At 35.9% G+C, this 14,076-nt stretch overlaps 1 protein-coding gene across 3 annotated transcripts in view; it reads left to right on the forward strand.

Annotated features, from left to right (window-relative positions):
- The first annotated feature begins 119 nt into the window (after positions 1-119).
- Positions 120-14,076, forward strand: part of ACVR1C (activin A receptor, type IC) — a 65,354-nt gene continuing 51,397 nt past the window's right edge. For all 3 annotated transcript variants that reach the window (XM_004674636.1, XM_004674637.1, XM_004674638.1), the window contains exon 1: positions 120-269. In XM_004674636.1, the coding sequence (XP_004674693.1) occupies positions 197-269 (73 nt within the window). In that variant the 5' untranslated portion in view covers positions 120-196. The remainder of the gene's footprint in view (positions 270-14,076) is intronic.

The raw sequence follows: 14,076 nt of genomic DNA on the forward strand, positions 1-14,076 counted from the left end.
GCCAGCCGCTGGGGGCGTGCGATGGGGGAGTCAGGAAAGGGGGGCGTTTGCACCGATTAGTCAACCGCACATTTCAAAAAGGTGTGGGAACTGTGCTTCCCTCCCGCGCCCCGGGAACTTCAAAGCACTCCGCTTTGCCCGGTCGCTCGGCTCCGCTGTGGGGCCTCCGCAGCCCGGGTGCGGCCGCCTGGTGGCCATGACCCGGGCGCTTGGTGCTGTGCTCAGCCAGGCTCTCCTGCTGCTTGCCGCGGCCACTGCGCTTTCCACAGGTACGAGGGGTGCTTTCTTCCCAGCTCTCTAGGGGTGGGAGTCGGGGGCTGCTGCAAGTGGGCATGGCAGTAGGGGAAGAAGATACACAGATCAAACTGACCTTCCACCACGCAGAGTGGGAAGCGCCTGTTGTATTGCGGGGGCGCAGGCTAGGGTGCAGCGTGGGCACCTGACGTCTGGCATCCATAGGGGTAGACAGGTGTATTGGGAAGGAAGCTTCCAGGAGTGAAAAATGCAGCAGGAACGTGGTGGAATGGATAGTTTGGATGAGATGGGTGCAAATTTGGGGACAATCTGCCACGGCAGGGGCAGCTGTTGGGAGGGTGAGAGTAGAGTAGAGAGAGTGTTTGTTGGTGTGCGCAAGACTGGGAGTTGGACGGCAAGGTAAATTCAGTCAGCAGGGGCTTTGGGACGCCCTGTGCTGAGCTCCGGAAAGCGGAGAATGGACGATGGCGTGGTGGTGGGAGGACGGAGAGTGGTGGTGGCAATTCAGTGTTTTAGGATGTGAGGGATACCTCAAAGCCGCTGGTGCCAATGTGTAGGCGGGAGCAGGAGCTTAAATCTGTGTGGTTTTCAATGCATAGTGCTTTCGAGGTACTATCTTTACTAAGAGTCGCAGGGAAAAAAAAATCTGGCAAGCTCCCCAGAGTTTATAACAGGTCTGTGCCTTGATAGGCTAAATAGAGTCCGGGGCCCAAGCTAGACACCAAACGTTTATGTTTACTAGAAAGGACCAGGGGGGCAACGCATCTTTGGTGAAATTATAGTGTGCTACTAGGAAAAACCCTTTTAACTCTTAAATTGCTTTCATTATAATAATATTCTGGGTTATGGAGACCAGACCACAGTTTCCTTGCTAGTTCATTCTTTAAACATTTCAATCAAATAGTTAAGCCATTTACATATAAAAACCTGGTGTTTTTCCATAGAGCTGTGCTTTGTCCAGAGCTGCTTTTCATGCATTTTGTTTTCCTAGATGACAATCTATTTGCCATTAGTGACTATAATTGGCAGTGGGTATTTTTCCTCTTAGTGACATGTGCAGAAGAATGCTTTGAATAGTAAGATTCCTGTTGTGTACAAATTTCAGTGTTCCAGATAGCCTGAGAGAATCACTAAATGCAATATTTGAGTAATAACTGGAAGGAATTAATTGACACACTATGAGGATCAGTTATCTTTGAAAAGGCTCAGCCTATTAGGAAAGTAGTTACCCAGAAATTGTCAGCAGGATGATAGAGTAGAGTAAAATATTTGCACTCAGAGTTAGTGAATTCATCAATGGGGAGAAAACTATGGAAAAGTCTTTGCGAAATGGGCAGAAATAACACTAACTTAAAATACTCAAAGTGCTCTTGGCAATTTAATAGAATTAAAAATTGTGTGTGTGTCAGTGCTGAACTATGGTGATGGCACATGGGTGATTTGGTGATGGGAAGGAAACCCAAGGAGATTGTAACTGAGATGGAAAAATGCACAAAAATAAGTAAAAATAAACTAATATAATAATAAAAAAAGAAGAGAGAAAAACAGGAAAAAAGAAAAATAATATCTCTTCAGGATCTGGCAGTAACAGGCAATCAATAAATATTTAACATTTGAAGGAATGTGGGATGTTAATGTTAAATGTTAAAGGAACGTTTGAACTCTTACTACAGAATTTTCCTGAGCAAAGACTATACTTGAGATATTTGTATACCTCTTTCAGCACTGAATTTAGTGCCTTGAACAATGTAAATAATTTTTTTTAAATGTTAGCTAACAATATTGTATTATATATTTGAATGTTGCTAAGAGAGCAAATCTGAAATGTTTACACCACAAGTAAAAGTAACTATAAATTCATGGTCATGGGTTTGTTAACTTACATGATATTTTGGTAATAATTTCTCAATATACATGTATGTCAAATTAGTGTCCTCTATACCTCAAGTTTCCATAATGTTACATGTCAATTATGTCTCAATAAATCTGGGATAAAATAAAAAGTTAAAAAGAAAATTAAAAAAAAATTGTATGTTTGTGTGTGTGAAATGGAATCAGTAATCTTTTATCTAGTTTGAAAAACATATTTTGTTACATAGCAAAATCTTTAGAAAGTTTCAGAGACCCCAGGCATAATAACAGAAGAGAACATACCCCCATATTTTTGAAGAGACAGGAATTTTTTTACATTGAAATATGCAAAGAAGAGAAAGTGGTTCATTAAAGTAAATTTGCTTTCTCAAAATTTGAAGGCTAAAAAAAACTTTTATGGAGATAAATGTGTCAATAAAGTGGAGAGGTATCTATGGTAAAATTAAAAGCTAACAATGAATTTTTCTATGTTAAATGCAATATATCAAGTATCAGTAAGAAACTTCTCTTTGTGTCCCACAAAAACAACATTTGTTGCTCTCTAGATTTTTGTTTCTTAAATTTTATACAAATCTTAGATTATTTGGTAGAGGGATAAAAGTAGTTGTATTTCATCTTTTAAATTGTTTTCCTGGTGAAATTACCTATATTCTTTGATCTGATCACTTTTACAAGTTAATTGTGATGTCAATTGTTGATCATGTCATGACATGTTGACATGTTATTTAAGTTGATAGCAACATGGTGAAGCCACATGACAGAAAACCACCTTCCAATTTGGCTCTGTGGCATTCCAGGCCTGGCACCTTAAATATTTGAAGACATTGATAAACCAACAAACCCTTTCTGCTTTAGCTGTTCTTCTCTAGCATCTGTCACCTTGTGTGTCATGAATTAACAGCAGGCTACAAACCTTGCTCCTTGATGAGAATCTCAGGGATAACTGTTGATGAAAACATAAAGAAAATATTTATTGGTCTGAATTGACTAAAAAATTAATCTGCTCTGAGAGTTGCTCTAATTATCTATTGATGACTCCTGGTTTTTTTGATGTTTGGCAAGAAATACCTACATGACTTCAAGTATATATCATGTGCACTAAACAAATTGGCAGAAAATGCCCTGGTGTTCTTTAACTGAGGCAGCGATTTGGTATTACATAGATTCACACTCTTAGTATTCTCCACTGACTTTTCATGAAACTTCTTTGTTTTCTGGTTGGGGAAGAATTACATGATTCTAGAAAGCTAGATACTATTACTCTAAAAATGAACAGACAACTCTTTCCAGGGTGTCTGGTTGAAGGAGTGAGATTTACCCCCCTTAATAAAAAATTCCCACTTAATTTTAAGCTGGCTGGAAGTGAAAGTGAAAGACTTGGGCTGACTGAGTTTATAAATGCAGAAGCGATTGCCACCTTTGCCCTTCTTTAGCACACTCATTTATTGGTTGATTGACAAAAATGTGGCAAGAGGCTCCCTGGTTCCAGGGAAGAAACTTTTCTGGCTCAAGAGAAACTTTGTGTAGAAGTCCTTGAGGGCTTATTTCTTCATCAATTATACTGCCTCAACCGGTTATCTAGAGTCAAATTTACAGGGGCATAAAATAGAGTTTCTCTGATTTACTACAGTCAGATACAAATAAAGGATTTAAGGTATGAGAGAAAGAAAGGAGCAAGAATTACTTCAAGCTTTGGACACATGCAGTGGCTGAGCAGACTCTTATGAGGTGACCCATTGCAGGGGGAACCTTCTGGGGAGGTGGGGGATGGTGGCAGAAGGCTGGAGCTCAGTTAGGGATAAGTTGAGTTTAAAATGCCTATTAGGTCAGGCAAGATCAGGCATGTTCACAGTGGTATAGCTGTCCCTGGTGTCATAGTGGATTAAGTCTCAACACTATGAAGCTATCCGCCATCAAGGCAGCATGAGTTCAATCCTCGGCCAGAGAGGCAATACACATAGCGCAGCAGTCCTCTCCTGTCTTGCTCACTGCCCCCCTCAGCAGTGTATTTCAGATAGTCCGCCCGTTCTGTGCCACGCTCTGTCTCTGGTGAATACTCTCACCCATTCACACTTCTGGCCTGTACCCCAGTTCTTTAAACAAATTAAATGCCCATTAAGAATGAAGTAGAGGTGTCAAGAGAGCCATTGATTTTATGGATACGGAGTTCAGGAGATAAATTGGGACTGAACATAAAAAAAAAATCAAGTTCCATCTTCATTTACAGATAATTTTAACAGACATGTTAAATATGTTAAATAGGACCTCAGTTTTAGCAAATCACAGATAACAAGTTAGGTTGAATTTCAGGTACATAAATATTGTTTTAATGTAATATGTTATCAATATGAATTAGTACATACATATTAAAATTAATTGCTACTTAATTTCAATTTAACTGGAGATTTTATGGATTCCAATATCAAAGTAATATCACAGTGAGATGATTTGCTTCTTATATGTATTCTTATAACAGAAAGAGAAGTAGACCTTTTTTTCTGGTTCTTATCTCTTCAACTTTCTCTTGTTTTAGCTTTGCTGTGGTTTCTAAAGGCATCTCTGAATGGGTCCCTCCCAACTCTTTGCACTGAATGTCATCACTGCTTCTGAGAGAACAGGGTGATGTATAGCTTTTTCCAATCATCCATGAGTATCTTGACAACATGAGTGAAAAAGAAAAGAATAACTCTCTAGGCTCTCTGCAAATGATTCTTGTGAATGCAACTGGTTTTGCCCACATATACAGTATTTTGAATGTAACTGCTATTTTCAAATACATTTTTAGAGTATTCCTTTTAAATAAACATTCATATGTTCTTCTTTTAGAGAAATGCTCCCAGTCAGTAGCCAAATTTCGGGCTTGGTATATTTTTGGGGGGTAGGACTTCTCGCATCACACTTCTTATTGAAAATAAGTGAAAGTTATAATGGAGAATGGGTAGCATTAGGGTTAAGAAGGCCAACAACCCACAAGAACTGATAATTGAACATAGTTTGAGGTTTAAGAGTAATGTTTCAAATACAGTGATCACAAGTTCTTTGGAAAATGAGCAGGAATACAGGTGTATCAAACAAAGGCTGTTCAGTTACTGCTATGGCAAAATCTTTGACTGCAGTTGTGGCTAGATGATTAATATTGGCATCATTTTGAGAGTTGTAGGGAAAATGTACTACAAATGAGTAACTGCAGATATAATCATTAAAAAGTTCAAGCAGATATGTTCACATGTTTATAGTTTATTTTATAAATGCAAAAGTTAACTTTTTATTATAAACAAAAAGGAGAAGTAAACAGAAAAAGAGAAAAGTTCTAAACACAAACATGTATTATGAATCATTCCTTATTTATATCTGCAGTTTCCTTTGGATTTTCCATTGCTTTGGTCACCTATGTTTTAAATTTTCCAAGCGGTAGTCAAAATCATAAGGCTTATTTTTAGCTAATGAACTGTGGTGGAGGGTTAATGGGCGCTTTGGTGGTGGTTGTGTTCTAGTAACATATTAGGTGTACCCCTAAATCATACAGTTGTGAACCCAACATTACCCTCATAAAAAAAGATAGTTACAAAAAAAACAAAAAAGGAAATTGGAATAATATTGGTTGGTTGTATCATAAGTGATATTGAATGCTACTTTTGCTGAGGGAACTATAATTATCTAAATATTGTCTTAGCTGTGCCTTTCTGCCAATTTAAGAAGGGACACTAATGGGAATGTCTAAAACAGGGAGGCAAGATAAAACAAAGAAACTTTTTCTTGTTGCTTGGTGCGCTTCACCACAAGTTGCATATATTTTAAACTTTTAACAACCAAATAGCCTAATGATAAAGAAAGGGCAGTGCTCCAATAAAAGAGAATCCTAGTCCCTTATAGTATGATTAAAAGGCTATGAAATACCAGGGGAAATGAAGCCAGAGTAATGGAGTAAGGCCTTACTGTCAAATAACCTCAGAAGACCCCAGTCCTCCTGACAACTCTCCCAACCGTAGTTTTAGGGGCTACTGCTAAGTGGGGAAAAGGTGTAGAGTCTGTGAAGGCAGGTGACTGATTCTTTCCTATAAGGAAGCAGGTCCTATCATTCTCATACTTGGCATGAAAACAAAGTAGAAGACAGAGCTGTGACCATGCCTTTAGCATTCTTTGAGAGATGGAACATTAAAAAACGTGGGCAAAAGTAGATGACTGGATTAAAAAGTTGTGGTACATATATACAATGGAATATTACGCAGCAACCAAAAAAAGAGAAACACATGTCTTTTGCAGCAACTTGGATGGAGCTGGAAAAGATCATGCTTAGTGAGATAAGCCAGAAAGAGAAAGAAAAATACTGGATGGTTTCATTCATAACAGGAGTATAATGGACCAGGTGAGACAATAACAAGACTAATGAACGGCCATATACCAGAGATATTTTGTGGGGGTGGAGTGGGGAATGGGATCAAAAATGGGTGGGTGGGGGGAGGAGTGCACAGGACTATGGTGATGGCACACGGGTGACTTGGTGATGGGAAACCCACGGTGATTACAATTGAGATGAAAAAAAAATGTACAAAATGATGTAAAAATAAACTATTATATTATTAACAAAACAAAACAAAACACATGGGCCTTTTGGTTCCCTGAAAGCTGAGCAATACAAATCACTGCTCCTCTGACTTAAAGATCCAATAAAAAATAAAAGGGAGAGAGGAGATGAGTAGGAGTATGAAATAGATAAGGAAGACTTTATTTTCATAGAAGCTAGCATTTCTCTATTTACCAGAATGCTCACTTGCTTTATCAAGTAGCTCTTAAATTCATCTTTGATTAATCAATCAGAATAACAAGGTTCTGTTCTGTTCTGATTTTTCACTTTTTTCCTCTAAAGCAACATTTTCTCCTATTCTTTTCTGCTTTTTTAGAGTAGGTATGTGAAGATACTGTTTCTTTAGAACTGTTTTAAATTAAACCCCTCAAGAATTCATGGGTGAATCATTCAGTATGACTCAAGAGCTTGGCTTATTATTATTTTTTTAATAATTTAAATTTGCCTGTGACTTAAGCATCCCAAATTAGCTCAATCTACTTTTTCATTAAACTTTTTACTTTGGGAAAATGATAAGGATGCTGTAACTTTGGGAGAGAAATGCACAAATTTTCTTCTAATATATTTTGTCATCCTTACCTCATGAGGAGGTAAAATGACACAGATAGACACCCTCTATGTGTGGTTGATTAATTTTCTTAAACTAAGTTTTTCATTCACCACCATATTGACTACAAAGAATATTCTATGGAGAAAAGCATAATTAGAAAAAAAATAATTAGAATTTGGACAATGATCATTTTAATGCAAAATGTTTGGTTTCATAAATGTATGCTTATCCAAGAGATTTTAATGCAGAGGGTGGTTAATCCAGATTAATGCAATTTTAAGGAGCCAGATTGTTTTAAAACAGAGCCAAATACATTAAAGTGTATTAACTTATCACATCTTACAATTTTATCTGATGACATTTTCCTGGCCTGCTCCCCTAGAAACATGTTATTTTCCCCCCTTCTTTACCATCCCCATTATTGCTCTTCAAGAGGAAAGATCTCTCTGAATATCTGCCTGTTCTGATAATCATAGTAAAACTGCTTTCTTACCCAAATTCCACATATAATCTGAAATGTTTTATTTCTAGGAAGTAGACACTTTATAGACAATACACTATAAATTTGTAACACTAAATAATTATGACTAGCAGAAGATTCATTACAAGTAAAGAAATGTATAATTGAAACCCTCTCTCTCTTTTTATATTTCCCTCAACTGTCCTCTAGCTATATTAGCTACATTGTATTAAAACTCATTGCTTTTTTTGTTTGTTTGTATAAAGAAGTCAATTTCATTAAAACAACTGGATCACTTTAAAAGAATTGAGAGTAACTGAAAAATCAAGATGAAGACACTCTTACATTTGTTTTTACTGAACTCTGCTTTGGATATTGTCATTATCATAAAGTCTTTAAAATAATAATTCCTGATTAATTTCTTAGTATCTATAGGGTTATTAGTGCTCCCTTCTATTCCTGCCAATGGAAAACTGAATTTTCTGTCTTTCCATTTGATAAGTCTAATTGGAGATTAATCAATTTATCAATCAACAACTCTCATATGACAATCACTTGGAGGGAATCCAAGTATGTAAGTTAATTTAAATACAGCAATTATAAAGCTGAGAGTGTCAAACTGGTTAAAAAAAAAACAAAACAAAGCTGGCTGTAAGAAATTCAGTTCAATATGACAAATACACTTTATATAGATACAAATAGAATTGAAGGAAAATGTGATTAAAGTTATGTCATGCAACACTAATCCTAAGAAAAGTAGCGTGGCTATCTTAACAGACAAAACATATTTCAGAGGGTGGAATGTTGCAAGGAATATGCCATAATGACAAAGGGTTCATGTCACCAAGAAAATATCATAAATGTGCTTGCACCTAATTATAGAGCTTCAAAACATTAAATATCAATATTTAAAACTAAAAGGAGAAACAGACAAAACCATAACTATATTTTGAACCTTCAATACTCCTCTCTCATAATTGGTAGAATAAGCACACCAAAAATTAGGAAGCTTATTTTTGCTTTATCTGAATACCTTCAACCAACTTGACTTAATTGATACTTATGAAACACCTCATCCAGTCAACAGCAGAATTTATATTACTTAATAGTACATATTATTTCAATTAAGATATATCATATGATGAGTCACAGAACAAACCTAGTCAATTTAAAAGAGTTTTAAGTTGTCAGAGTATTTTCTCTGAAAATAAACTAGAAACCAACCATAGGAGATTATCTGGAAACTACTCAACTATTTGGAAATTAAGCAACACAATTTGAAATGCCCACATATCAAAGTAGAACTCAAAAGAAAGATCAGATATTTTTAACTGAATTAAAATGAAGATACAATATATCAAAAATTGTGGCACATACATAAAGCAGTGATTAGAATGAAATTTATAGGCAAAACAATGAAACTTAAAGCAAAAACATGGATGGAAGTCAGAAAGGTAAGAAATCAAATTAAAAGAGAAAAACATTAAGGAAAATCAATACAACAAAAACTTTTTTAAGATCACAAAATTGATTCCTCTTTAGCTAAATTTATCATGGAAATGAACAAATTATCAATGTTACTCTACATAAATAAAAGTAAAGGAATCTTTTAAATACTTTTACGGTCAAACTACCAAGCACTAAACAAGATACACACACACACACATAATGTCAAAGACTACTTTAGTTTAAAGTTTGGCACCTTCTATCAGAGAAGACAGCAGTCTCAGATGGCTGCAATGAATTCTATCAACATCTTAGGGAGGAAAATGTTTATTTTACACCAACTGTTTCAGAATATGGAGATGGAAAGTATAGTTTTCAGCTCATTTTATAAGACCACTATCACACTAAAACTAATACCAGAAAAATATTGTCAGGTTGAATCCAACAGTAACAAAAAATACATTATGATCAAGTGACATTTATTTTGGGAATCCAAAGCTGATTCAATATTTCAAATTTTTACTGTTTACTATTGCAGTAGACTAAACAAGAAAAAAACATGACAAAATTAATAGGTGCATAAAAGCTAAACAATACCACTCAATTTACCGTTTCAGGGATTAAGCGAGAAAAACCATATGACAGTATCAATAGATGTATAAAAGCCAGAAGACACCACTCAACATCTATGATAACAACTCACTAAAGTGGGAATAGAGGTAAATTTCTTAACTTGATGAAGAACATCTTCAGAAAATATATACCTAATATTGTACTTACATGTGAATGTATGGTTGCATTTCTCTAAGATTGGCAACAAGGAAAGGATGTCTGCTTTTATCACATTAATTAGTGCTGAATTGTAAGTCCTGGATGGTGCATTAAGGTAAGAAAAATTTGAAAGATATATAATTTCTACACAGATTATTTTACATTGTATATACAGGAAATATTGAAGAATCTATAAAAAAAGTTTAGAACTATTAAGTTCCTATCCAAGTTCAAAGTTGCTGGTTACATAGTTAATATAAAAAATCAATTGTATTTTATATTGTAATTAGGAAACACACACTTAAAAATCTATGAAATATTTAGGAATATGTCTAATAAAATGTGGAGAACCTATATGCTGAAAGCTAGAAGGCTAACAAAAGAATTTAAAGACCTCAGTAAATGGAAATGATATATTCACAGAATCAAAGGCTCAGTGTTGTTAATATGTGTGCTATCTCCAATAGAAATAGCATTGGTCTTAGAGGATAGAGACAATTAAATAGAGAAAGGATATTGTTTTAAAGAAATGATGCTGGAATAATTGGCCATATATAAACCAAAGGGAAAAGAAAGAACCCCCAAAACTGCTTTGTATGTCTATAATCGTTAACTCAGAATGTATTAAAGACCTAAAAGTAAAATATAAACTATAAAAACTTCTGAAAGAAAGCACTAAGGAAATTTTTTTGATCTTAAGTCATGCAACATTTCACAGATGAGAGCACAAAAGCATGGTCCATAAAAGAAACAATTGATAAGTTGGATCTCATCAAAATTAAACATTTTTATTCTATAAAGATGCTATTAATAGAGTGAAAAGCTAAACAATTTGGAAGATAATATTTAAGATACATATTTGGTAAGGCCAAACACACAAAAACCAAAGATGATGATACCAAGTGTTAGCAGGAATGCTAAGGCTAAGTAATTCTTATACATTACTGATAGGATTGTAAAATTGTTATGACCAGTTTTTTTGGGAAAAAAACTGTAATTTTTTTAAAGATTTATTTATGCATACAGAAATGGGGTACAGGCCAGAGGTGTAGGGGCGGTGAGAGGATTCACCAGCAACAGAGTGGGGAGCAGAACAGGCCAACTGATGAAGTACACTGCTGAAGGAAGCAGTGGGCAGGTCAGGAGAGGTCTGCAGTTGTCAAAATTCACAAAACTGCACACTAAACAGGATTGATATTACTATCTGTAAATGACAACATAATAAACCTGACCTTCCACCCCAGATATGAGGGTAAGTATCTGTACTATGAAGTTCTATATTATATTAATCAGGAATTCAGTATATAATGTTTCATACTGGTTTATCAAAAACAACAGTACATGTTTGGAGTTAATGTCCTAAGATAATGTCCTAAACAACAGCAATAAAAATAGCTACAAGTAGGTAGACCTGGGAAGTAAGACTGGGAATACGTGAGTCATTGGACAGATGTTATTCATTTTAATTCTTCCTGTACTATTTTATTTTGTCATGTGCACTTTTTTCTTAAAGATTTATTTTTTAATTTTTAAATTTTTTAAAGATTTATTTATTTATGCATACAGAACTGGGGTACAGGCCAGAGGTGCAGGGGTGGTGAGAGGATTCACCAGAGACAGAGCAGGGAGCATAACAGGCAGATTCTAAATACACTGCTGAGTGAAGCAGCGGGCAGGTCAGGAGAGGTCTGCCTCATCATGTGGATGAGCTCCGGGGCAGGCCGGGATCGAAGTCATGCGGAAGTGGCTTTAGCTTCTTAGTGCTGTCCTTGAACCCGCTGCATCACCAGGGAGGGCCAGTGGTGCACTTCTGACATTTACAAACAAAAATATTTATAAATTACCAAATAATTGATATACTTTTGATATAATTTCCATGAGATTCCTGTCATATTGAAAGGACTTTGTGGGTATTATCTTTAGTCTATAACGTGGCATATGGCAGGTAGAAATGAAATCAAATTAGGATAAACTAGGATAATTTCCATTTATTAGCATTGAGCAGTGGTTTCTTCTCTTAGCAAAGGAAGTTGCAATTGAGAGACATTATCTATACATAGATGAATCCTGCTGTAAGTGTAACATTTCTCACCTGCTCTTTTAGGTGAAAGCATTGGCTTCCACCTAAAAGGTCATTTATCACCTATAAAGGAGCCTTTATGGGCTGCTTGGGCTCTTTTTGCTGGTTTACTATAGCATTAAGCTTGCTTATGTAGAATTCTGCTTGCATCTGCAGTCTATACACAGACTCATTAATGCATTAACAAACTTCATTTTGCTGAGTCAAATTAAAGGCATCCCTTGTTGGTATAGGGTTGTGCACATAGTGGGCAGTCAGCATTTTCTTGATTGCCTTCTACACAGAAAGGAAAGTCACTATGTCTGTTATTATCATCTTCAAGACAAATTAAAGTATGAAAGGAAAAGTTATGAAACACTACCAGGCTAGTTTAGTCTGTTGGTGTATTTCCTAGAGATCAGTAATTCTTTGATACTTGTGTATCTGAATTTTCAGGGACAGCAATTACTTTAAACAATGCTAGCCTATTTTCAGTCCATGAATTCCAAATTTTGCTCCTGAAAACAGTTGCTGTAAACTATGGAGTAATGTAGTTATAGACATGTGATGTCACCAGACTCCACCATTAGTGTTATTTTAACAGCCTGTACAGATAAGTTGACTCAAGTCACCCCTGTGATATCCGCATTGACTTCTGAAATAACTATTAGTTTCTGATTATAGCATTACTTTGTGTTCACTACAGGAAATTAGCGAAAAGTGTAGAAAAATGTTAAAGTCATCTTTTTTTGTTGCTGTTAATTCGAATAACACTGCTTTACACCCTTGTTTTGATTTAGAGGTATAGGATTCCGCCTTAGTGTGTTGTGCCTATATGCCTGTATTTCATTGTGTTACTCATCCTTCCTTCTGTCCCTCCCCCTCTGTTAGTCTCAATTCTATAGTCAGATTTCTGGAAGTTTTACTAGGTTGCCTTTATCTGACCTTTGGCTTGTCTATATTCCACATATTAATGACACTATCTAGTATATGTCTTTCTCCTTTTGACATTTCACTTAGTAGAAATTCCCTCCTTCCCATCCTTGCTATTGCAAATGGAAAGAGTTTATTTTTTTTTGATAGCTGAGTAGTATCTCAATGTGTGTGTGTATAGGTTGTTTCCATTGCTTGGCATTGAACATGAGAGTACATGTTTTCCTTGAAATTAGTGCTTTTGTATTCTTTGGGTAGATACCGAGGAGAGGCATTAATGAGTCTTATAATAGATTCATTTTTAATCTTTTGAGAAAGCCCCCTGTTTTTTTTTATGGGGGCTTGACCAGTCCATATTCCCATAAACAGTGTAAGAGGGTTCCTTTTATCATTTCTTCATGGGCACTTGTTGTTTCTGATCTTTATGATATGGGCCATTCTCATAGATGAGATAGTATCTCACTGTGGTTTTGGCTTATTGATACAGTTCCAATATGATGAGGATTTTTTCATATGCCTTTTGTTCATATGTATGTCTGCTTCAGAAGTGCTTATTTAGCTCTTCTTTCCATTTCTGAGTTGTTTTCTGTTTCCCTTTTGTTGAAATTTAAGTTCTTTGGCCCTCCCTGGTAGTGCAACAGGTTAAAGCACAGCATTATGAGGCTAACTCAGCCACTGCAGCACAAGTTCGATCCCTGGCCAGGGGACCCTGGTTCCTTTTTATGATCTTTTCTTTTCCCTGCTGCTGGAGATGAACCCACAAAGACAATTCTGAAACCTATGTCATGGCGTGCATTATCTGATTTATTCTATATATTTATGGTTTCAGATCTTACATCTAGGGTGTGTTTTTTAAACTTTTCAGTTGATTTTTATGTATATTGTGAGACAATGGTCTAATGTCATACTTTTACATGATGTGGTCTAGTTTTCCAGCAACATTTCTGCAAGAGGCTATACTGGCTCCAGGGTATAGTCTTGGCTCATTTGTTGTGTATTAACTGTCCGTATAGGTCAGAACTTATGCCCAGTGGCTGAGACTTAAATCCCTGCACCACCAGGAAGTCCCCAGGTATTATATTTACTTTGAGGTTTGCTAGAACTTACTTGTGAAACTGTCTGGTCCTAGGCTTCTGTTTTTGGTT

This window comes from Condylura cristata, unplaced genomic scaffold (genome assembly GCF_000260355.1).
Source record: "Condylura cristata isolate star-nosed mole 26May11 unplaced genomic scaffold, ConCri1.0 scaffold00002, whole genome shotgun sequence".
Classification (NCBI taxonomy): Eukaryota; Metazoa; Chordata; class Mammalia; order Eulipotyphla; family Talpidae; genus Condylura; species Condylura cristata.